The sequence below is a fragment of the Protomyctophum bolini genome (genome assembly GCF_963924005.1).
Source record: "Protomyctophum bolini genome assembly, chromosome: 4".
NCBI lineage: Eukaryota > Metazoa > Chordata > Actinopteri > Myctophiformes > Myctophidae > Protomyctophum > Protomyctophum bolini.
In genome coordinates this window covers 5,981,788-6,007,937 of record NC_137865.1, presented here as the reverse complement: position 1 = coordinate 6,007,937, position 26,150 = coordinate 5,981,788, and the positions used below count along the sequence as shown (strand labels likewise).

The following is a 26,150-nucleotide window of genomic DNA, read 5'->3' as shown; positions in this document are numbered from 1 at the left end:
CTAAGCCCTGGGCTTATACGTGCTCAGGGCACTAAAGGATATCACTTAATACCGTTTGACAGAAACAGGACTTTCTCCCAGGTGGTGGTGCTGCTGCTGGATAGATATTTTGTCCAGCTTGTGTGGTCTCTAGTTTGTCCTTAAGACGGTTGTCCAAAATGCATGTCTGTCTGTCTGTCGCCCAGGTATAGCCAGTAAGATTATGGCTAAAAGGGGATTTAGCTAACACACTCTAGTTGGGTGTTCTTTTTACCCACCCTGCTCACATACACACAAATGCATGCACGCACGCACGCAGGTGTCCATTCAGACACACGCCCAGCTGCAGTGCACAGCCGCACGCACACACACGTCACACGCACACACCTGCAGACCAAAGCCTCCTGCACCACAGCCACCCACTGTGTGTGCTGCGTGCAGATGTCAGCTGCATTCCAATTCTCGCACCTTCTTCGCTCCATGTGTGAATTTCACAAGCCTCTGCTCCGCTCGGCCCGGCCCAGCCCAGCAGCTACAGAGGAAATGCATTAACAACAACAACAACAGTCAACAACACATGCCAGCTGTTTCCTCATGTTGTGTAGTGTGTACTAGTGTAGGTGCTCCGGCCATGGCTTCTGACAGACAGATGAGCTCAGGTCCAGTCCATTCTCATCCTGTTATCTCCCTCTCCACTCCCACAGAGATTCAGTGAAGATTAAAAATAGACTCGGCATGGGGCCCACATGGCCTAGTAGTGCAGTGGTTATCAAAGCATTTCGTGCCACAGACCCGCAAAGTTATAGTAGCCTAAGTGCTGTGGCACGAAGATCTGATATTTCTTTTAATAGCCAACGTATGCATAAAGTGGTTTAAATGATTATGATGCTGCAGATTTTCGCTGAGGAGGACCCCCTTGAAATTCAATAGTGTGTTTACTTACGACACACTCTTAATAATGGCCCCCGTTATCAAAAACTATATACGTACAAAGAATGACATCTTCAATCCAATAAATCACCGATTAAACAAAGACAGCGCAGAGGACCAACATGGATTCGGCAGCAGGCAACACTAGCCACTACGTCTTCTTGACTGTACATTTACTACGTATTTACTTATTCACTACTTATTTTACTGTACCACATCTGGACATAATATGTATAACTATACTTATTCACTGCTAAGCTGCGTATAAGCATTATAGATAACTAGTACACATGAGTACTCTTAGCTGTGTAATCATACATAGATATGTGTTCCTTTATCAGCATACTGCAGAGACAAGGATACAGGATGTATTTGTTAGAACAGCATGTTTTCTAACTACTGCATTCCTGTTCGTATCCTGTCTTCCCTACCACTCATGATTGCTCACATATCTTCCAGTCACCTAATCTGGTTTGTGCAAAGTGTATATATATATATCTATATATATCGTTGCTATTCTTTCTTTTCGGGAATGAACGCCCTACTTGATCATACTATACAGCGTCACACAAATGCATCAACAGTAGCAGATCTACAAGCAGTGTAAGCATGGCACGAAGCTATATTTCTTTCCAATTGAATCGTGAAAAGTAACAGTTTCACTTTGGGACATGTGAGGTTTCCACCCCGACAGAGACGATCATGCTGCGTGTGTTTAATTAAGCAATTATACGCGAGAAGGTGTGCGTTATGTAAAGTTGCCCAAGCGGCCAAGGCTCCAAGAACAGTCAGACTCCACCAAAATCCAGACACTTGTTCAGTGCAATAATCCTCAATAACAAACTAGATTACAGGCAACAAAATAAAGAAAAAGATAAAGAAATACTTGGGCAACACTGTACCTTGGTCACACAAGGCCCTGTAGCTCTCCCTCAGGGATGTTATTTGTGTCAATGCCCACATCCAACTAACTTCTCTGTCCCTGGCCTGCAGCCTCCCTTAAATAGGAGTGGATCCTACCACTGGGCACAGACTCAATTAGCACCATTTCCTCTCAATAAATACTTTCAATATAAATACTTCCATAAATAACACCTTTAATACAAGTAACCTAAACATTCTCAATAATGCGTTACAATTAAACAAGTATAAATCAGCATGTAAACTCAGACAATAATAAGACAGCATAAGAAACACACCTCTCCTGCATAGCACTTGGCCCCTTCCTAAATCAAGGGAAATGCCACCAGCAGTGCAGGAGAGACAAAGCAAGAATCAGTGAACAGTTTTCAATACACCAGTTTAAAACATTAGTCCTTGCATGTTATAGAAAGCCGTTTTATGTGTGTGTGTGTGTGTGTATATATATATATATAGGGCACGGGTTGCCCCGTGACAGTTACCGTCATTAATTGCATGCGGCGGCTGTGGCTCAGGAGGTAATAGAGCAGGTCGTCCAATGATCCCTGGGTCGGCGGTTTGAATCCCAGCTCCTCCTGTCCACATGTCGAAGTGTCCTTGGGCAAGACACTGAACCCTACATTGCCTCCAATGAGTTGATCGGTGTGAGCTCGCCACCATCGGTGTGTGAATGTGGGAAGCGAGGACGCTGGCGTCGACTGTTCGCCACTTCACCTCCCAACGTATGAATGAATGAACCACTGTAAAGCGCCTTGAGCACTGGGAAAAGCGTTAAAAATGCAATTCATTATTATGCCTGCGTTGCTGCAGGAACGAGCCCACATAAGGCAAGTTCCGTATAGACAGCGCAGAAGTGCCATTAATGACGGATTGTAACAGATTAAACAAGTGGAATTGTACTTGATGTCACAAAGAAATGAGCAGACAACATTGGAACTGGAACACTATAAAAAAATTAAGCTCGTAAATAGCTACTCTCTCCTGATTGGCTGGAGAGACAGGAAGCCCCCCCTGCTGTTACTGAACAACCACTCTATAAGCACTCTTTAACCTCTCACTTTTAACCTTTTAACAAAAAACTTTTCGTTTTAACCCCAAAAAATATCACTTATAGCTGGCCTAAAGCGCGGCCAGATGGCTATTTCAACCAATCAGATTGCTTCCTCTCTAAACGACCTGTTATGTAATAATCTTCAGACCATCATGCCGTGTGACATTGCAAGCCTCATGATGTCATCCAGTTCTCAGTGCTCTGCTGCTTGTTGTATAGGCTATATACGGATCAGTCGTTCCTATATGAATGAAGTCACAGCGTTTAAACAGAGGAGACACCTTGAAAAATGCATTGGGAATTATTTCCTGGGCCTGGCGTCGTCATGAAAGGGGGGCGGGACCGCGACACTCTATTATATACACTAGCCCTTACCCGTTGTGAGATATTTGCCCCCCTCTTGTGGCCGTGGGGGGGTACTGCGCCCGGTGCGTTTTTAATTCACTGATAAATGTTGCATCCTTTGGTATTCTTCTCCTGAGAAACTACACGGTTTGCACACATCTCACCATGCACAACGGCGACAGGTAGCCTGTCCACACATGGACCGCTACTTTGCATTCATATTCATGTGATATTGACAGTACAATACCCATTTTTGCATTTTTTAATCCACTAATAAATTCATTATAAATCATTAATGTGTCAAATCGGAAAAAGGGCTCCATTAAGACCTCCATATAATTATGGTCCATGCCTGTGTGAAAAGTGGGAGTGATTGGTGCAGCCAATGATGAGATAACACGCTGTCAGGGACATTCATTCAGACATTCAGACATTCGCTGAATTATTATAAGGATGTGATAAGGTCATCAGAACTGTCTTTGCACCTGCGATATATAGAGCTATTCTCGCTCAGAATGTTTAGTTCTGTCTTCCAACATGCCCGTAGCAACCATTGTTTTGTATAATATACCGTATGGCAGTATATATGACAGTTTGCTGTGTTGATACTATAACTGTATGAGCAATATATCAACACAAACATAATAATTTGGTGTCTGACTGTCACCAAACACTTCAAGGTACAGTTACAGTACAGCTGATAGGTCGGTATACCTATCAGCTGCTTTTGTCAAATGCTTTGAGAGGTTGGTGAAGGACATCTTTTTTTTTATATATGCTTTGATTTCCATGCTGTGTCCATGATGGCAATTTTGCATTTCGTCTCTGTCGGGTTGGAAACCTCATGTGTCCAAAACGTGTTACTGATCTGCTATACTTGCAAAAGTAACTGTTGTGTGTGAAGAATGCTATTTGTGGCCTAACAGCACATCTCACCAGTCAACACAATAGTTCCTGCCAGCCGCGCTCGGGGATCGGCAGGGCGCCTTGCATCTGACCTCGCACTTCCTGTCAGGCCGTCGCCAGGTGGTGGGAATGGGCAGCACGCACACACACACATCAACACGGGAGCCCCTCAGGGCTGCATGTTGAGCCCTCTTCTCTTCCCGGTTACACCAGGGGTTCTCAACACGTGGGTCGCGACCCCTCGGGGGGGTCGCCAAATTATCCCCAAATTATTGAAAAATAAAATAAAAAAACGGAATGGCTGGGAAATTAAATTTTAGAGTTTACATAGTACACATAGTACATGCATAAACTTTCCTTAATGATTATATCTGGCGTCAGTATTTATTTATGATATATTTTCTCTATTGTTAAGGTTATTTTTGCAGTCAGTTTGTATTGGGGGTGGGGAAGGGGGGGCAGTGTCAGGCACACGTGGAAAGGACTCAGGATGCAGACACAAAAGTCACTGAAAGCAGGCAAGCAGGCAAAAATCTAAACAGTAGAATGCAAAGGTCAATATCCAAAGGCAGCGAGCGAGAGCAGAAGTACCGGCAAGGGCTTGGCAAAAATCGTGGTCTAGGAGAAGCAAAACAGAAGTCAGTATAAGGCAAAGGCTTGAATATGGCTTGGCTGCTTGGAAGGTCACAAGACAATCTGGCAGAGTTTGCAGAGAGACTTAAATACTGTGGGCATGATTGCAGGGGATAGAATGCAGGTGGTTCAGACACACCCACACTCTCACTCAGACTGTGACAGGCAGGGCAGGGGTCGCGAGACATGGCCAAAACATTGTGAACCCCTGCGCTAATACACTACCAGTACAGTGGTGTAGTGTGGATTCTTTAACCGGGGCGGACGCCATTTCTTATATATGCACCCCTGCACACGACCTGCACAGCTGACACATGAGTCATGACGACTCATGAGAAAAGCCTCTAGAGAGCTTATCATCCATGCACTTACAGGAAGCAGGGGGAGGGAGCATGACCTGCGTGGGGGAACAAAATAATGGAACCAAAAATGGACCCATTGTTTTATGTTGAATTATTGCGCTCTATGATTAAAACCCCCGAAAGAGACAAAAGTCACACAACTCAAAATCAATCTCAACGTGAAGAGGAAAGGGCTATAATAATGAATTAACTGTAGTATATAGCCACTATGAATATAAATCAACTCTACATCCTTCATCAGCATCTATATATCTATATATATCTATCTATAAATGTGCAAAATCTCTGCGTACGTGCGTGCAGGGTGTGTGTATCTTTCCTTCACCCGGGAACCGTCCCACCGAAGTCAGCACAACCATAGGCATACTGTACATTATATGGACGGTTCAGTTCGACCGATATCTCCAATTTAGTCATCATGCCAATTGACTCATCCTCCCCACACACATTTTGTGTGTTGTCTCTGCTATTGTATACATATGACCCGAGTAGTATGACCTATAAGTATGACATAACATAACACAACATCTCCCTGTGTTCCCTTCCCTTCCTCAGGTACGACAGCAGCCTGAAGCCCGGCAGCTCTCCCTCCCTGGAGGAGGACGAGGGCTTCAGCGACTGGACGCAGCGCCGGGAGAAGCGCAGGCAGCAGCGCATGCAGGAGCTCGGCAGCGGCCAGGAGCCGGAGGAGGAGGAGGAGGAGAAACGCAGGCAGCAGCAGCGCATGCTCCAGGAGCCAGAGGAGGTGGAGAAACGCAGGCAGCAGCAGCGCATGCAGGAGCCGGAGGAGGTGGAGAAACGCAGGCAGCAGCGCATGCAGGAGCCAGAGGAGGAGGAGGAGAAACGCAGGCAGCAGCAGCGCATGCAGAAGCTCGGCAGCGGCCAGGAGCCAGAGGAGGAGAAACGCAGGCAGCAGCAGCGCATGCAGGAGCCGGAGGAGGTGGACGGCAAGGCGCTGCTCAACGGAAAGCAGACGACGACGTCCGTGAAAGAAGGAGCTCTCCGGAACAAGACCGCCACCACCACCACGACGGCGGCCTCCACGCGTTTACACAGGCAGCAGAAAGAGCGGGAGGAAGAGGAGGAGAAGACGACGACGACGAGGAGGACATCGAGCGAGAGGAGGAAGGAACGCGAGGAGGAGGAGGAGGAGGAGGCGTTCAGAGCGGCAGAGCAGGCCAGGAGGGAGAAGGCGAGAGAGGAGAAGACGCGGGAGGAACAGAGACGGGCGGCCAAGAAGGTGGAGGAGCTTCAAAAGTCACAAGCAGAGGTATAATGGTGGAGTCCCTTTGTTTGAACAAAAACACATAACACTGTAGTTAATTCTGTCAGCCTGGCGTCTCTGTTTACTGTATAGGTGCATGTCATTATAGGGGGAGGGGGTTGTCTAATTTTAGTTCTTAAAGCAAAACATAAAACAAAAAACTGTAAGCATTTTGGACATATTGAGGTTATGGGAGTAATTACCGGTAAAACACTGCCCTCCAGGGCCCCCACGTTCTAATGACGCACGCACGCACACACACACACACACACACACACACACACACACACACACACACACAGATACATAACTACTTTAACAATGACACTGACACGACTCATGATCCAGTCAGCGGGAGTTGTCTCATGGCCTTATTGCCTTCCGGTGATTCACACCGAAAACACACACACACTCACATGCACTAACTTGCCCTCCAACACACAGTGATAAAGACTCTGGGAGGAGCTCCAAATATTAATTCCACAGAAGATTTTCCAGTAAATATTGACTGTGTAAACTGTAAAGGCCTTCAGGGTAAAATGAACACTTTTTTTTTACCGTGAAAAAAGTAAACGATTGAATAATGTGAAAGCTAACCGGACATCACATTTGCACAACCGTCGTCACTGTGTGCAGGTTGAAAAGAGGAAAGAGGTGAAAGTCTCGTACACGTCCAAGGTCTTCCTTCACCAGGAAGCAAAGCCCAGCCACAGAGACGCATCGGCCAGGGAGGATGTGACGACGTCCTGCAATAACAATAAATCCAAAACAACACCTTCCGGGTACGTATCCATGACCGTGGCAGCTAATGAGGTCACCTCCATTACAGTGTGGTGTCATGACTATAGTCCGGTGTATGGAGATCTATGTCTACCGATATGTCGGGGACCAGCAGGGACGTGCAGAGAGTGTTAGAGGGGCATGGCTGAAATCTCGTAAGAGGGCGTTGTGTGAGTTTGTAGATCGGCTATCTTCAGCATGCAACCGATTGTAAAATGACTTATATATACTGCATCTCTTTCTCTTGTCCACTAGTCCCTTCCTAACATTTTAGTCTAGGTTTTTATTTGTTGACGAAATTATCGGTATATTTAGTCTTGGTGTTAGTCATCGTAGCTTAGTTTTCATGTAGTTTCCATTTCGTTTTCGTCAGTGAAAAAAGGTAGTCGACGAACATTTTTCGTCTTAGTTTTATTAGACGAAAACAGAACGGTGGTTCATGTTTCTGACTGTGCGTCATCGTTCAGTAACAGAACGTTGGTTCATGTTCCTCGCTGTGCGTTGTCGTTCAGTAACAGAACAGTGGTTCATGTTTCTCGCTGTGCGTCGTCGTTCAGTAACAGAACAGTGGTTCATGTTTCTGACTGTGCGTCATCGTTCAGTAACAGAACGTTGGTTCATGTTCCTCGCTGTGCGTTGTCGTTCAGTAACAGAACAGTGGTTCATGTTTCTCGCTGTGCGTCGTCGTTCAGTAACAGAACAGTGGTTCATGTTTCTGACTGTGCGTCGTCGTTCAGTAACAGAACGGTGGTTCATGTTTCTCGCTGTGCGTCGTCGTTCAGTAACAGAACGGTGGTTCATGTTTCTCGCTGTGCGTCGTCGTTCAGTAACAGAACGGGGGCTCAGGCGGCGGAGCAACCGGACCGACCGGAGGCGGCGGCGGTCCTGGAGACGGAGCAGCGTCTGGAGAAGATCCGCCGGAGCCACCAGGAGAAGGAGAGCCAGGAGCTGGAGCAGCTCAGGCAGCGGCAGGCGGGCGCTGAGCAGGAGCTGGAGGAGCTGAAGACGAGGAGGGAGGAGCGGCGCCGGGTCCGCGCCGACGAGGAGCACCGCAGAGAGGAGGAGGACCAGCAACGCTTGGCCAAAGAGGAGGTGACGTATACAGCTGTGCACCGTTAAAGGTTCCTTCAACACTGTGTCGCTCGCACGCCCCCGCCATTCCCCATCCCACACGCACGCGCACACACACACACACACACACACACACACACACACACATTCCCGGTTCAAGCGAAATCCAGGCCACGTGTAGAGATGTCCGATATTGGCATTTTTTGCTGATATGTCCGATTGCTCTAAAATTCTGATTCCGATATCACTCCGATACGGATGCCTCTTTTCGCCAAAACTAATGTCAGGTAACCCAACATCACATATCTCCAATTTGATTGTGATGCCCCACTGGATGCATTCCTAATGCTGCGTTCATGCAGGCTTACAAATGCTGAGGGCTACAGTTGAACTAATAAATAAAAAGTACATTTTTTTACGCTATGTCAGGACAGCTCAAACAGCAGCATGCCATAAACAACATTTCTATGAACATCCCTCCCCCCCTATACTGCATACCAAACATCATTAGCTATATTTCAACCCATAGAACTATTATGCCCAAAGATTTACACAATCTTTAACCGGCTCCAGCCACCCTACTGTACGTCACTTTGGGTCAGCTGTATTTTGGAGTTTCTTTGAGACACATACAGGTATTTGAGGGGTGTGTTTGAGGATAGTATACACAAGACAGGACATCCAAATATTAGTTTTTCAAGCTCCCGAGCCATAAAAAGGAGCCAAATCTATGCAAGATAACAACCACCTTTGTTTCCCTCTCCAACACAATCAATTCCTTTCCCCTATTCACACGTACTAGGAGTCTAGGATGTGACGTAACTGTAGATAAAAAGAATGATAACAATCCGCTCTCTCCAGATGGCAAAGCCACCAACATTTTCTACCCAGAAGCTTTAAGTAAATATCTTCCTTTTTGGTATGTGTTTGGTTAACATCTGTAAGCCAGTAAAGTCTTGCGTCTTCACTACCCACAATGCAAACTGTTCTGCTTCCTTCACATACATACATGTGGTTACCAGCCGCGACAGCGTGGCTCGTACTGGTTTACCCCTGTGAGTCTGTGTGTGTTTGGTGTTTATGTGTCTGTGGACACATTTTGTCAACATCCTCCTTGCGTCACGACTGTGCAACATGCAGTCAGAAAACAGGTGTGTAGTTTTGAGACTTGGTGTAGACTGAAAAACCGCCCGTTTCACACAGTCAAATATTATCAAAGCATTCTGCGACACTCCTGGACTTGCAAGGATGCCTGAAGTGACAGATAAAAAGCCAAATATATCATTAATTTAGTATTACTACGACATGATAGCACACTTCCAGTGGACAATATTTCTCAGTAGTAGGGCTGCAATGATTGATTAGCGATTATTCTATCGATCACCTTTATCAATTAATCAAATCATTGAGAAGCGCATTCAAAACAATGAATTTAAAATGTATAATCGACTATAATCAATTAGTCTGATTTGCCACTTTATACTAAAACAGTGTCACGCAGCTCACGCCAAAGTGATGTCAAACCCAAAAATACCCAATATAGCCGATCTACAAAATCATCAGTTTCAACGCTTTTTAAAACCAAAAAAGAAAGAAATGTAAGGTTTCCCTAAAAATATATTCTTTAAATGAAATCTAAAATATATATATCTTTTTTTTATAATCGATTAAATCAATTAGTTCCGTATCATTATAAATAAACCGTATATAAAACTGTGCTATCCTCTCATTAAAACTGTGTGTGTGTGTGTGTGTGTGTGTGTGTGTGTGTGTGTGTGTGTGTGTGTGTGTGTGTGTGTGTCTGTATGGATGAGCAGGAGGAGAAGAGGAGGATGAAGGGGGACATGGAGAAGAGACGCCAGGAGGCAGCGGAGAGGATGAGGATCTTCAGCAGCACCAGTGTGGACGGAGACGACATGACCCTCAGTCCCTTCAGTCCCAAGAGTCCCGTCCCCAAGGTAATTACTAACCCATTTTGGTATTTTTTTAAGCTTTATGTTATATGCTTTAGCTGTTGAAAAATAGCAGATCTACAAGCTCGTAGCGCGGCACTCGGTGCCGCGCTACGAGCTTGTATAGGTCTGCTATTTTTGAAAAGTTTGAATGTGGTGCAAATCTTTGAATATATATTCTTTCAGAGCGAACGTTTTTAATTCAAATCTTTGCTTCTGAGAGGTCCCTGGAACAACATATTTTCAGATGGGGGTCGGCGGCCATATACATATGTATCTGGGGGTCCTTCACAAACTGACACTGTCCTGTCAAATACCCCATATTGATGTTTTGGCCACGGACTCCCATCTGAAAATGTTTAGTTTTGTGCCAATGACAAAATTATTCAGCATTTTCCAAAGAAAAAAAAGTGAAATAAAAAAGAAAGAAGAAATCAAAGGTAGATTAGATAGATATATTTTAATAGCCAACATAAAATATGGATAAAGGGTTTAAAATAATTATGATGCAGTTAACAAAATTGCTGGGGAGAAAATGTAACATCATTTTATATTATCTTTACAGCCAATGTGTTCAGTTTCAACTTGTAAGTCGCATGCGTGTGTATTTGCGTGTGTGTGTGCGTGCGTGCGTGCGTGTGTCCCACTACAGTGCATGTTAGTGTGATCAAGGAACTCATAATGGATGCATAATGGATGGATTTATTGCGGTGTGTTTGTTCAGCACATTGTGTTGTGTGAGACCTGCTAAAGACAACGGGTTACTTTGGGTTCAACCCAGTTGTTTGTCACTCATTTGTAATGCAACCTCACATAAGTGGTTTAAGCATGCCTGTACAGTGTGGTGTGCACCATTTACAATTTGAAATGTTCCACTCCACTGGAGAACAAAGGTTTGTCAAGTTAACCACACGAACCCCCCTATTCCTTGGTATGTCATGATAGGTGAACAATAGTAGATCTATTAGCTCACAACGCATCACAACACAGCACGTTGTGAGCTTGGGGATCAGCCAAATATGGGGGAAGAATGATTTGATGTTGAGGGGGGGAAAAGGGAGGGGATCAAATATCAACAAAGTGTAATATAGGATTTTAATTGGTTGAAATGTTCCACTCATGTTGGAGATGGTAAAGATAACGAGGGCAAAACAAACATTTTGTGCTGTGTTCTACTAAAACAGTAGTTCCCGAAACTTTAGTGAAAATCTACAAGATCACAATGCTTTGCAATGTGACCCATTGTGAGCTTGTAGATCTTATATATATTTTTTTAATTATTCTTACTATTTTGTTTGTTCTGAAAAAGGGGGAAAGGGGATATTTACTCACGACCAAAAAAATGGGTCCCGGCCCATTGTTTGGAAACCACGTCACTATAAGGCATGTCCAAGCTCTGTAGTCTTTTGTAGTTTTTTGACCGAGTATGAAGCCTCACAAAAACTACACAAGAGACAGTGCAGACACAGCTTGACTTTTGCACAGAACTGCATGTCCGACAGCACCATTGTACTAGCCTTAAGACATTCTATTCAAAATGCAACAGCTTTTATAAGTACCGGTATATACCCACCACATCTCATTTCACTTAGTAAGAGACCACACCTTCGCTCAAGATTGCGAGGATGGCGATTTTGAAGAATAGTGAAAATAGCCGATCTACTAAGTGCAGTACTCACAACCCATGTTTCGTCTGTCGTGGAGCAGAACAAACAACTTGGTTGAGAGATCGCAGGTGTATTTATGCTGTGGTGATTGCACCAGGGATTGGCTGGGTGATAATGAAAAGGCAGGTGAGTTGATGAGGAGGGAGGAGTTGTTGATAATGAGGGAGGAGTGGTTAAGGTCAAGCGGAAGGAGGTCTCTTCTCCCGAAACTACGTTGTATAAATACAACTTCCCTTATTAAATGCATTCATAGTTCCCATTTTGTGTAAATAATCTCACAGCAAATCTTGGCAGCAAATTTAGATTTTTGTTTAGGTCACAGTCTCTTGAATAGTTTTCATTTGGTTTTAGTCACATTTTAGTCACCTGGAATGTCTAGTTTTAGTCCACTAAATATCATACGATTTTAGTCGACTAAATCTGCAGTTGATTTAGTCGACTAAAATGTGTTTTGACGGGCCTCGATGCCTCGATTGCTGAAAATAGCCGATCTGCAAGCTTGTAGATCTGCTATTTTCAGCATGCAACCAATTGTAAAATGACTTATACTGAATCTCTTGTCCACTAGTCCCTTCCTAACATTTTAGTCTAGTTTTTATTTGTTGATGAAATTGTCAGTATATTTAGTCTTAGTTTTAGCCATCATAGCTTAGTTTTAATGTAGTTTCCAATAGATTTCGTCAGTGGAAAAAGGTAGTCGACGAACATTTTTCGTCTTAGTAAGGTTTTGTTTGTCCCCAAAGGAATTTCTAACCAACTTCCCACAGAGGTAGTACATATTCAATAACTACTCACAAGTTCTCACTTCAATTATGGAAGTAAAACATTAAATATAACTACAGTAAGTGAACTTATCTCGCCGTCCTCGATCATACTGCAGCGTCACACAAACGTAGATCTACTGTACGAGCTCGAGCTTGTGAATCTGCCACTTTTGATATATATTTTTCTTCTGAAAAGTACGAGATTTGGACAACATGAGGTTTTGATTAAACGGAGACGATAACGCCGTTATCCCTTGTAACCAGAACATGCTCTCTTTGTCTTTGACCACAGGCTATGCGTAACTGAATCCACTAAAACTATGAGACGATTGCAAATCCAGTCCTTCTTTACTGACAATATCAATTCTCTATTAAAACATTCTTCTCTTTATGAAAGCTAGTTCAGGCTGATTGACCAAAGCGATGCAGGTTCATGGTTTTTGAAGGCTGTGTCCTTGAGCCTGCCTTCTGCTTGTGTCTGTAATTTCAGAAAGGGAATGAAGAGGTTCTGACAGCAGAAAGTACTTTCTCGGTGAGTGTGTGTGTGGGTGTGTGAGTGTGTGCGCGTGCGTGCATGCGTGATTAGATTAAGCTGCACTGTAACTTTCCTGTTTTGGTTTGAAGCCGGTGGGTATTTGAAGTGAACCCGGATCTCCTGCTCAAATGTTTATTTCTTTATTATTTCGTTATTTCTATCACTGAGAAACACATTTTTTTATACATCCAGGTCAACATTTGTGTCAAACCAGAAACCAGGTGTCTATAAGGGGGCGCATGTAAAACCTAGAGACACGGGATCTAAATGTCTCAATGGAAGGGAAAAGATATACAACCACTAGAATTTATTTATTTAATTTAGTTGTTATTCTTGGAACCTCGGTGCTTTCACGGAACCGGCGCCGAACTTTTAGGGTTTCTGAACCAGTTCATTTTCAGTGGAAACACTCTGGACTGTTTCAATAGAGGGTATGCACATGCTTAAAGTCAATGACAAATCGAGTGTCAAATCGAGTGGCAAAGTAAGTGACAAAGTGAGTTTAACATCGTGTATAAACAATCAGATAGGACTTTTCTGTTTGGATGTATGGGCGGTCGAGGTCATAAAGTAGTTTTTGCCACCAAGGGGCCCATAGAGTTTTGCATTACGAGGGTTTCATGACTGTAAATTGTCCACTGTAAAGTTAAATGTGTGAGACAATAAAACTTTTCTGATTCTGATTCACCTCCTAAACCGCTGGTTCTCAGAGTGGGTTTCCGCGAACCCCCAGGGATCCTTGAGGAGGTTCCAGGGATGGTTCCTTCCCAGCTAAATTAATACTAGTTACGATTAACCAAATGGACATTTACAGGTCTGTAACGCAGAGTGAGTTATGCAGGGGGTCCGAGGACTAATGCATACCAAACCTTGTAATTAAAAAGATTTGAGACATTTTCTAACCACGGCCTTAAGATGACGATTTTAGCCCAATCATGCGACGAACGAATGCAGATGGAATGGACTCTCCTGATATTGGGAATTCACTGTAATCATGCATAAATACTATAGCCTTGCACTGTACAGGGGCTGCATGAATACACTGAAGTTATGAGAGCAGCTATGGTTGCAGTCGTTTGATGAAGCCCAGTAGAGGTTGCGCTTTGTTTGAATTGGAGGAAAAATCGAGAAATCTAAGACCAAAAAAATGCAGAAGTGTAATTAACAACACTATACCTCGATCAGCAAATTCCTCCCCGTGCGCCGAATTTATGTAGACATGTGGAAGTCATCCATCTTCCAGTCCGAGAAATAACACAATATCGTTTTCTTTTTCAGATCACAGAGAGAACACAATCCCTCAACAGGTCGCTGAAGAAAAGGTGAGTGCACATTTTAGCAAAAAAGCAAAACTGATCATTTCCCCCCCCCCCATCTACTGAAAAGTAACAGTTTCGGACATATAGGCTTTATCAGGCTACACGGTTCTCACCTGACAGCGATGATATAAAACGAAACACTGTATAATAAATAGGCGATAAAAAGAAACAAAAGTTATAAGCGAGGGAACCAGCGCCAGTGGTGATAAAGTATTTAGTAGTATAATACTGTATTCCAAGGAAGTAATAAAACAAAGAAAAGCCCTCCAAATCGACCAAATCGCTACGTGTCTGATTGCGTGAGAACCCCCCGAGGGGCCCGTTATGCATGTCTTTAGACAGCGCCGGCCCCTCGACGGCACTAAAGGCAGTTTATGCTGGTTAAACGGCTGGTGTCGGAAAGTAAACACAGACACAAGAGGGTTTAGAGGCGACCTCTCCACCTCTCTCCGTGCATCACCTTTTGTCAGCCGTGATTTATGGCTGGTGGTTATAACTCGGACCAGATGCAAGGCAGGGGTGGGTGGGGGTGGGGGGGTGCTGGCTGGGGTTAGCGTATTCTTTTCTCTGGTGGCCGGACGGTTTGAAGTATGGGCTGTTTGAAACGGCCACATGGCTCCGGGCAGTCTATGCTCTTAACGGTAGTAAGTTATCAAGTGTTATAAAGCCCCGTTATGATCTGTTGCTTTTTTTTCTCGTACGGCGGTGTCGTCCCGCGGCGGCCGTGGGGGGGGGGGAAGTCGGGCCGTCAGCATAAGCTCAAAACGGCAGCGTTGATTTCCTCGACTAAATGGAAAACTAAATGGAAAACTAAATGAAAACTAAGCTACGATGACTAAGACTGACACTAAAATATACTGACAATTTCGACAACAAATAAAAACTAGACTAAAATGTCAGGAAGGGACTAGTGGACAAGTCATCCAGTACAAGTCATTTTACACTCGGTTGCATGCTGAAAATAGCCGATCTACAAGCTCACAATGCATCGCACTGCTGTAAAATCAGCCATTAGTTACGACGACATCAAGGACCGCCGAAATACATTTTAGTCGACTGAATCAACTGTAGATTCAGTCGACTGAAATCGCATGACATTTCGTCGACTGACACTAAAACATTCCAGGTGACTAAAATATGACTAAACTAAATGAAAACTATTCAAAGGAATATGACTAAAAATCAAAATCAAAATTTTACTGTCAAAAACAAGACTGCAAAACACGCCACGTTTTTGTGAGCTTATAGATCAGCTATAGTTTCCGTGCACGGCACTATCGTACGATGAAGTAGTGAGAGATCTTTCTTGGTCCCAGAGTGAGAACAGTTAGTAGGCCTCTATAATTCCCAGATTGCCCCATTTTTTTTTCTGACATCCCATTTACTAATCATGACATCATTAGACATATACATGTCCTTTGATGTGTGTGTGTGTTCTCCCTCCAGTTGTGGAAAAGGAATTGAGCCATCCTTATTAAACCATTCTGACCTGAGATCAGATTCATACGAGGTTTCCACGGGACACACACTGGTCTGATGAACCCATTCTGACCTGAGATCAGATTCTAAAAATGTCAGTCGTTCTTCGATTTTTCAAAAATAGCAGACCTACAAGCTCGTATCGCGCCACTCGGTGGCGCGATATGAGCTTGTAGATCTGCTATTTTTCAATAGGTAAAGCATAACATGATGCCAACACCAAAATGGGTGCCCGGTCAGAATGGGTTAAATGCAAGTGAAGGATCTTGTCCATATTAAAATGTCCTGCTCCCCCCCCCCCCCTCCCCCCTCCTTGTACAGAAGGTATGACATCATTCAGCTGGATCAGTATCTCAGCAGTTAACGAAATGAATCCAGATTCCAGACATGGCAAAAAGCTGCCATGTAATCTAGCCAGGACTTTTATTCTAATGACTCATGAGGCATGCCTGTGGGTTTCTCCCACAAAACACTCCAAATACAAATAATGCACAAAGTTGAGCCGGTGACATAATAATAACAACACAAGATGTCGGGGTCAGTCTGTATATAAACCAGACGGGATGTGGTTTGTCTTTGTGTTTTAGTAAGAAAAAACACAAAAAAGTAAAAAGGCGAGAGATTAGCCGTGGATTAGGCTGCTATATGGGCTTTATTTGGACATCAGAAAGGTGGGCTGAGAGTGAGACCGTGTCTCATTCTGAGGCCAGTATATAAGACTCACTTTACTGTAAAGTGCCTTGCAGAGTCGAACGTAATCGACGCAAGTATGCATACGCATAAGACTAGAAGGTACTTTTGCACTGCCAAAAGTCACCTGAACCAGGCCAAGAATCCTATCAACACCGTCTACACGTACACAAAGAGTGATCGATGCACTGAAACACTGTGCTCCGAGGTGTGTGTGTGTGTGTGTGTGTGTGTGTGTGTGTGGCTGGGGGATGGAATTTACACTCTTTCTTAATGGTATTCAACACAACATAAAATGGGAACTTGGTCGAGGCCATGTGTGTTTAATGTCATGTGTACAAATAAAAATGCAATGGTACGGTTTATTTACAGTTGTGCCGATTAACAGAGACAATTAACTCCCTGACAATATCGCTGAGACAGTTTATTTATTTTTTGGACCACAGTGCTTTGTATGAGACAATTTAAAATGAAACTTCTATACGACGGTGCTGACATAATGAAGTGACATTATTTCCGGTAGAGCGTGTCAGCCCTTCGGTCGCCCGTCGCATATATTAAGGTGTCTTACTGGTTGTTTATGTCTCAAAATACCACATAGATTTTGCATGACAGGTAAAAAAAAAAACAAAGTATAATAAAAACTGGCAAAACCATTACTCCGTAATGCCGTATTTATTCAATAATGTCTAAGTACCGAAAAAGAGCACAATAGTTGAGATTAGATTGAATTGGTCTAGCACTTTGTGTGTTTGTATAGTGTCTGCATAATTATCGTTACAAAGTACATTGAGTTTACATCATATGACAGCCATAAACGGTTCGGGGACCGCTGGTCTATACAAAATGACAGGACAAAAATATGACACGTCTACTGGGCCAGAGGAACATGTTTGTCCCGACAATGCCATGGGGGGACACATTTTGTCCTCAGGACACATTTTGTCCTGAGGGTGACACGTATTATATATTATGAACTGGGCTGTATCACTCCCTGGAGCTCTGACCCTGACGCAACACACGTCTAGAGCTAGACTTAAATGATTACTCACATTGCATAAATGGGACCCAGTGTGTGAAATGGATCATATTATGTCCCATTGGGTGCACAACTGACCTCTATCCCACATGTGCTTCTTCTCTCTCTTCTCCTTGTGTGTGTGTGAGACACGTTTAAATTTCACTGACAATGAATGTCTTTGTTTTTTTTTTGGGGTTGGAATACAGCAACAGCTTCAAGAAGACCCATCCCCCCGTCCTGCTGACCAAGATCGACGACAAGAGAGAGCAGTACACGCACGCTGTTGAGGTGAGCTCGGCCACCTGGCGTGTGTGTGTGTGTGTGTGTGTGTGTGTGTGTCTGTGTGTGTGTGTGTCTGTCTGTCTGTCCAAGTCCAACACACACACAGGGCCCCATTGATGAGACGATGATCAACGCCCTCCTCACGGTGGTTATATTCTGCCTGGCTTCCCCTCCACAGTACCACCACCAATACTACTGTTGGTGGTGACACAATGTGTTATGTTACTCTGTTGCCTTGGTTTATAATAATGCCTGAAGTAATGAATCAGGCTCATTCAGAAAGTCTCACTTGTCTATATTGTTGTCTCTGTCGGGCAGGAAACCTCAATGTCCAAATAATAAACTGTTGCTTTTCCAGGATTCAAATTCCAAAACAGATAGCTGATGCTTTTGTATGATCAAGTAGGGCGTTCATTTACAAAAAACACCAAAACTTAAAATATGGAGATAGGTGTAGGACCCAAAAGCAGTACGACCAAAAGGCAAGATTCACGGTTCGGGATGTTTATTAAACTATAACTTCCCATAAAATGGGGCAGGCAAAACAAGGACACAGTAAACACGCTGACATGAAATGACGCTCTGACAAGGGACTGAACAAACTGGGGTATATAAATAGACAAAGACTAACTAGACACAGGTGAACTCAAAGTGAGACAAGGTAGGGAACAGCAACTATAGGCAGACAGGAAACACTAGGGACCATACTACAAAATAAGATACACAAAACCAACAGAACAAGACATGGCAAAATGCTGAACATAAAACAACCACATAACCATAAAGGTCAAGCCACATATTAGTCCAGTGGTTTGGACCTAAGTCAATGCTCAAATACAAAGGCAGAGGAGCGAGGCGTGACAAATAGGAGGTTTCTTACCAACAGCGACGATATAGAGCAGTGGTTCCCAAACACTTTCATGTCAAGGACACCCAAAGTGACACTAATTGGCCCACAGACCCCCATTTGAAAATATATGCCAGGGACCCCCATAAGTGAAGATTTTTAGGGCTCTAGCAGTGATTCTCAACCCGTTTAATTTCAAGGACCCCCAGTTTGACACCCCCATTTAATGGCATTTATATCTCTGGGACCCCAAAATGTATATTGTAAAATCATGTTAATTTAACCAAATGGAACCAAATGGACCCTCATGGGTCCATTTGGTTCCATTTGTACACTCTCAGAGTTACAGACCCATAAGGGTCCATTTGGTTCCAAACTATCATTTAGCTGGGGACCCCCTGGAACTCCCTCAAGGACCCCTGGGGGTCCCCGGACCCCACTTTGGGAACCACTGATACAGAGGGTGTCTCTTCGTCATATCTCCGAGTACTCACATCAAAGTCAACCACCTGGCCCCTTAGGTCAGACCATCAAAACACCTGCCTGCTCTGTCATTAGAGAGAGAGAGGATTTACAGCCTCGTCTGAGGCAGAGCCAAGCTCTCTCTCTCTCTCTCTCTCTCTCATCCCTGTACGTCGTACCTGAGTCATCATCACACCTGCCATTAAAACATGAGGGAGCCGGCCGGGTGCATGCCCGAAGGCCCCTGGTTGTTGCAAAACCCCCAATGCCAAACAGTATGACATCACCGTCCACACACACACACACACACACACACACACACACACACACACACACACACACACACACACACACACACACACACACAGCATGCTTGGTTTTATACGTGCTGTGTTGTTCAGCAGAGATATACAGATATACCAGGCACCATGCAGGCTGCGTGTTGCTGGTTCCTGTCAGTCTACTGTATTAAATAAAGGCTCCAAAACAAATCTTACAAAAAATACCATTATTTTATAAGAAGCGGACGATACTTTGGTCTGCAGTATGTCGATGAAGCAGAGCGCATGGTGTCAGAAACACATGTTTACACTGTAGCTTACAGGGCAACTGAGGGCATATTTAGTGGCAGTCATTTGCTGGTTCCATAATGGTTCCAGACCAGAGAAATATGTTATTTTAAGCCTATAGAATCAAGCCATCCAGGATCCTGGGTGAACCATGACCACAAAACATTTGATTCTGTGAATAATAATAATAATAATATGCCATTTGTTTTGCTGTTTTATTTAATTTTCTCTTAAAATAATTGATTGATGCCATGCCCTATTTAGGCGAACATTCTGCGATAATAGCAAATCTGTATAAGCTCACAAAATGTCGCAATTCACAACACGTTAAGAGCTTGCATAGATTGGCCGGTGTAAAGGGGATGTACAGCCTACTGTATAGGGGTTAAGTGGTTAAGAGTATAGTTATTACGACATATTAAATGTACACATGTTTTTGATTAGTGCTACATAAGAAAATGTGACATGTATATGACTAATAGAGGATTCATGGAATGTAAAAAAAGAAAAGAAAAGAAAGAAAAACACAAAAGTTTCTGCATCTTGATCACAATTTATGATCACCATGTTTCACCTCTGTGACGAATGTGTTTTTCATCGTAAGAAACACTAATATATTCAGCCTCCTGGACTTATATAACGATATAATATCTTCAAAAGTGAACATTAAAAGCGTTTGGTGTGTTTGCTCGTGCAACAGGGGGTCGCAAAGCAGGGGATATCTCTTTGTTTTGTCGGAGGTCGACCCCGACGAGCCAGAAGAAGAACCTTTCATGTATACTGTAACTAAAACACAGGCGTTTTGTTTTTTTATGTTCACCAGAACTCCCAGGAGGCCAAGGCAGTCAAACAAGGTGTGATGGACATCCCCAGCCCTCCTGAAGCGGTCTCCTCCAAGAAGAACCTCTTTGAGGGAGGAGAAGTATGGACCCAGAGTCCTGCCAAGGGCACGTCATGCAAGGTATGAAGACTGGAACGCAGCCATATGGCTGTCATATACATTTCAACAAGAAAGGTTGAGTGGGTTAATGGCCGATTCAAGCAGTCGGACCCTGAGCTATATAATTGCAGGAGAACAGGGACGTGCACACATGGACATCAAAGGGGGCTTGAGCCCCTGCCCTTTTACCCCGTCTGTAAAACAACTGCCCTCTCCAGACCACGAATGCAGCATTTACTAGTAACTACGGTGAAAGAAACGCAAATGCCACTCCTTTCCTTCCATGCCATGTCGTTATAGGCAGCATTCAGGAAATGGCTGATCTACAAGCTCTCGTTGTGAGCTTGTAGATCTGCTATTTTTGTCCAAAAGTGCCCTCTTTTACGAGATTTCAGCCCCTGCCCCTCTAAGACTCTCTGCACGTCCCTGCAGGAGAATGTAATGCACATTGGTGTCATGCATCCAAAATGTGCAAAATAAATCTACAAGCTCACAATACATTTTCTGCCGTGTATAAAGTATAAATCAGTCTTAAATTACAGGCTATACTTCCCAACCCCACAAAGAATATCAATATCTTTTCAAATAACCAGATCGTTTTGTTGATGTTGTGTTCACGAAACACAAAACAGTGCCTGTCTCCAAACTCCAATGGAAGAATGTGTTTGTCCAGGATCCAGACATTGTGTGCGTGCTCTTTGCTACGATGACCTCACTGCTCCTGTGTAAAATCATCCAGGCTTGGCAGAGACAGACCCTGCACTCCCCCTTCTTCCACGAACGTTTAATTACTTAATTTGTTTTATTGTGCGTGCACTGTGCAGCAGCGTTCTTTGAGGTAACCGAGAAGGTATATGGCTCTGACTGGGGCACGAGCAGTGTTGCCAGGTTCTGTGGAAGACATAAAGCAACCAGGTCTAAGAAAACGAGCCCCCAAAAGAAGTGACTATGATAGGCCACATGACATTAAATCTACTATATACATTGGCTATTTGAGAATAGCAGATCTACAAGCTCACAACATCTACGCAAATACAAATACAAATACTATTAATTTGGGGGTCCTTGACATGAAAATGTTTGGAAACCACTGTCGGAAGCAAGCCCAAATATGCAACCACACTAAAAAAAAATCAGACCTGTCTGAAGTGAGTGGTACTGTACTGTACTGTACTGTACTGTACTGTACTGTACTGTACTGTACTGTACTGTACTGTACTGTACTGTACTGTACTGTACTGTACTGTACTGAGTGACACTTGGTGGTGAACAAAGGCTATAACGCTATTTTCGTGCTCGGACACATTTCCGTGCTGTGTGTGTGTGTGTGTGTGTTCGAATTAGCGGCCCCAACTAGCTGATTGCTCACTGCGAATGACCAATGATCTGCAGGGGTCAATAGGTCATGCTACAAACCATTCTGTGATCCAGACAGACAGACAGACAGACAGACAGACAGACCTACACACAAAGCCCTTTATTGTGAGCACTTCGCACCGCTCAAAAAAAACAAGCCACCGCAATATTTACAAGCAGACTTCACAGACACAAAACGAGCCAGATTGCTTATAATAAGCAGACGTGGCAACCACTGCGGCACAAGCGGTAATAATGAGAGCACGAGCCGCGCTGCTGAAGAGATCTGAGGCTCTTTCCTGGCTCCGTTTGTTTTCATACGCTTCCCACAAAGCGCTCGGTTTTCCCCCTCTGCTCCGCCGTCTCGGATGAATCCCTGGTGTTTCCACACGCTATAGGCTATAACCTGTCCTCCAAAAACCCCGAGATTCACACTTCTAAGGCTGGAAGTGCAAAATGTCTGGAATGAGGCAGCGTGTATGAGAGGATTGAGAGCCCCACTAAAATAGAAAGATTATTCTAAAGCTACGGTTAGAGACTTTTTTTGAATGAGTAAAGATTTGGTAGACTATGTTAAATACAATATAATTATTAAGAGTTACATTATTGTTACACATCTGCATTACTTCTTTTACAAGAAGTATACACAATTAGAGAATGTAGAAGGAATTGTTATTTTGATAAACGTTTTCCAAAAAAAAAAAGAAACGTTTCCAGCAAGAGTGCCAGTTTTCTGGTGTGTGTATAGTTCATTCATTTGACTCGGGAGTGATTTGCTCACTGAAAAACAAGCAAATGGCTGTGCTTCTTTCCTATCGGATTGACATCCAGCTGAAGTTCAACCAATGTTGCACTCCCCAAGCTTCAAACGCATTGGACTTCACACATACACTACAATAGGTCTTTAGTGTGGTTGTACTGGGAGACCCTCAGGGGTAACTGGAACGCTTGCCCCCCCAAAAAACACTCTTGCTCCAATTTTTTTATACCAAGGTTTGGTTGGACCTGAGGACGATTCTACAAATGCCTTCTAAATACTGACAGTTTTCTGAAAACCCCATGTTTCTACATATGTCAGTCTTTTTCAAACATTTTCATGTCAAGGACCTCCAAAAATATATATGAAATCGGCCGCCGACCCCCATCTAAAAAAATATGCTGATCTACCGCGCTATGAGCTTGTAGATGAGCTATAGATCTGCTATTTTTCAATAGCTAAAGTATAAACATAAATAAAACACCAAAAGGGGTTAAGAATATATTTCCGTGACCGTTCCGAGGTCGCCGGATATGATGGGGCGAGTTTTGGAGCGAGCATTCCTCCCAGCCAGGTAGCCTATACTGCTGGAAAGACGGCCCACATGCAAACTCCACACAGAAAGACAAAGGCCTTTGTTCTTTCTGTGTGGAGTTTGCATGTTCTCCCCGTGTCCCCTAGGGTAGGTAGTAGTAGGTACCCTCACAAAAAACATGCAATAATCCTGGTCTCTAAACTGCCTCCCCCTTGCCAGCCGGGGCGCCTGATGGGAGGGTAAAGGAACTGTTCGGAAATAACGTGTTCCTTCCACGCACTACGTCCGGCCGGAGAAACTCTCCCGTCAGGTGAAAAGGAGCAGCATGGACTCCTCAGGTTGGCAGAGGAAGTGTAGCGCCCAGGATTACATTAGATAATTGACACTGGTTGGAAAAAATGGGTTTCAAAACCGTGTGATAAAAATAAAAAATAATTGATAAAGAAAGCCTTTGTCTACGTGGTAAACACAAGTGTTGTGCTATCTTCCTCTCAGGACACTGAGGATCTGAAAGTGGGCGTGGCAGACCTGATCACCCAGTGGGTGAAGGGAAACCCGGACGGCAGCGGCAAACAGTCTCTGTCCAGGCCAGCTGTAAGTCCAATAATGTCCTATTATAGAACCTCAAAACTCAAACAGTCTCTGTCCAGGCCAGCTGTAAGTCCAATAATGTCCTATAGAACCCCAAAACTCAAACAGTCTCTGTCCAGGCCAGCTGTAAGTCCAATAATGTCCTATAGAACCCCAAAACTCAAACAGTCTCTGTCCAGGCCAGCTGTAAGTCCAATAATGTTTTATAGAACCCCAAAACTCAAACAGTCTCTGTCCAGGCCAGCTGTAAGTCCAATAATGTCCTATAGAACCCCAAAAACTCAAACAGTCTCTGTCCAGGCCAGCTGTAAGTCCAATAATGTCCTATAGAACCCCAAAACTCAAACAGTCTCTGTCCAGGCCAGCTGTAAGTCCAATAATGTCCTATAGAACCCCAAAACTCAAACAGTCTCTGTCCAGGCCAGCTGTAAGTCCAATAATGTCCTATAGAACCCCAAAACTCAAACAGTCTCTGTCCAGGCCAGCTGTAAGTCCAATAATGTCCTATATAGAACCCCAAAACTCAAACAGTCTGTCCAGGCCAGCTGTAAGTCCAATAATGTCCTATAGAACCTCAAAACTCAAACAGTCTCTGTCCAGGCCAGCTGTAAGTCCAATAATGTCCTATTATAGAACCTCAAAACTCAAACAGTCTCTGTCCAGGCCAGCTGTAAGTCCAATAATGTCCTATAGAACCCCAAAACTCAAACAGTCTCTGACCAGGCCAGCTGTAAGTCCAATAATGTCCTATTATAGAACCTCAAAACTCAAACAGTCTCTGTCCAGGCCAGCTGTAAGTCCAATAATGTTTTATAGAACCCCAAAACTCAAACAGTCTCTGTCCAGGCCAGCTGTAAGTCCAATAATGTCCTAGAACCCAAAACCCAAAAGTTCTCTGTCGCCAAGACTGATCTCAGTTGTTTGCAGTGTTGTCTTTGGCAGAAAATTTAGATTTTTATAGTTTTATAGCCATAGTCTCTTGAATAGTTTTCATTTAGTTTTAGTCGGATTTTAGTCACCTGGAATGTTTTAGTGTCAATAGTCTAGTTTTAGTCGACTAAATATCATAAGACTTTAGTCAACCAAATCTACAGTTGATTTAGGATTAACATGTATTTTGGTGAGCCTTGATGGCTGATTTTACACTTGCTGAAAATAGCCAATCTACAGGCTCAAAACGCATCGCGCTGCAACGCGTTGTGAGCTTGTAGACTAAGGTGTAAAATGACTCATACTGGATCTCTTGTCCACTAGTCCCTTCCTCACATCTGGTCTAGTTTTTATGTGTTGATGAAATTGTCAGTCTATTTAGTCTTAGTTTTAGTCATCATAGCTTAGTTTCCATTTAGTTTTCGTCAGTGGAAAAAGGTAGTCGACGAGCATTTTCCGTCTTAGCTTTAGTCAACAAAATCAAACACTGCTTGTTTGGATTCCATAACATTGCCCTATAATAAAGCCAAAGTCCAGTATAACCACATTTTTGGACACATACCGACTTATTTGTGTATCCCAAAGATCAAACTAGCCTTTGTGAATTTTGGGGGGATAAACCATTTACCTATAAAGAACATATTTAGATATTTAGATAATTAGTGTAATATCACTTATTTGCTGAAAATTATCATTTGGCTGACCAGTTGAAACACTTTTACACCCATTTATCAGACCTTTTCTCCCCCCTGTAGTTACTGCACTTTGGCTTTGTAGGGGTCTGGGGGGCACACCTAAGATTCCAATGCGTGGACAGAAGAAGCTGTCTTTTTTTGCGTCATTTCCGGGTTTCTAGACAGCAGGTGGATGGAAAAGAAGCTCCACCCACGCGGCTGGAGCTTCATTTCCATCCACCAGCTGTCTAAAAACCCGTAAATGACGCAAAAAGACAGCTTCCTTTGGCCGCTCATGGAAGTTCAAGTGTGCCCAGGCTGTCGGGCAGCATAGAAGTCAGCGTGTCTTCTATGGAAGCATGTCATGATACAAGGTATGCACCCAAAATAGGCCATCGAGTCGACAAGCTTTACAACACGTGTTGTTGTTGTGAGTATTTGACGTGGTCAAAAACTAGCAATAGAATACACCGTTAATCTTCCAGACAAAATCCTAATGATCTCAGGTATTTCATGAAAGCAAGGGTTATTATAACCC

The 26,150-nt window shown here is 43.7% G+C and overlaps 2 protein-coding genes across 6 annotated transcripts in view; both read left to right on the top strand.

The window, feature by feature from the left end:
* The window catches only part of LOC308314372 (troponin I, fast skeletal muscle-like), a 128,257-nt gene extending 121,125 nt beyond the window's left edge, over positions 1-7,132 (top strand). The window contains exon 8 of the transcript XR_013963968.1: positions 7,120-7,132. The gene's annotated coding sequence lies outside the window, so the exon portion shown is untranslated. The remainder of the gene's footprint in view (positions 1-7,119) is intronic.
* The window catches only part of lsp1a (lymphocyte specific protein 1 a), a 56,519-nt gene that overhangs the window by 21,372 nt on the left and 8,997 nt on the right, over positions 1-26,150 (top strand). For 2 of the 5 annotated variants that reach the window (XM_080761960.1, XM_080761958.1), the window contains exons 3-11: positions 5,683-6,397; positions 7,028-7,173; positions 7,999-8,263; positions 10,060-10,200; positions 13,116-13,157; positions 14,439-14,482; positions 17,876-17,957; positions 20,653-20,790; positions 23,913-24,011. In XM_080761960.1, the coding sequence (XP_080618086.1) occupies positions 5,683-6,397; positions 7,028-7,173; positions 7,999-8,263; positions 10,060-10,200; positions 13,116-13,157; positions 14,439-14,482; positions 17,876-17,957; positions 20,653-20,790; positions 23,913-24,011 (1,672 nt within the window). The remainder of the gene's footprint in view (positions 1-5,682; positions 6,398-7,027; positions 7,174-7,998; positions 8,264-10,059; positions 10,201-13,115; positions 13,158-14,438; positions 14,483-17,875; positions 17,958-20,652; positions 20,791-23,912; positions 24,012-26,150) is intronic. The other 3 variants (XM_080761961.1, XM_080761959.1, XM_080761962.1) reach the window with 3 other exon arrangements.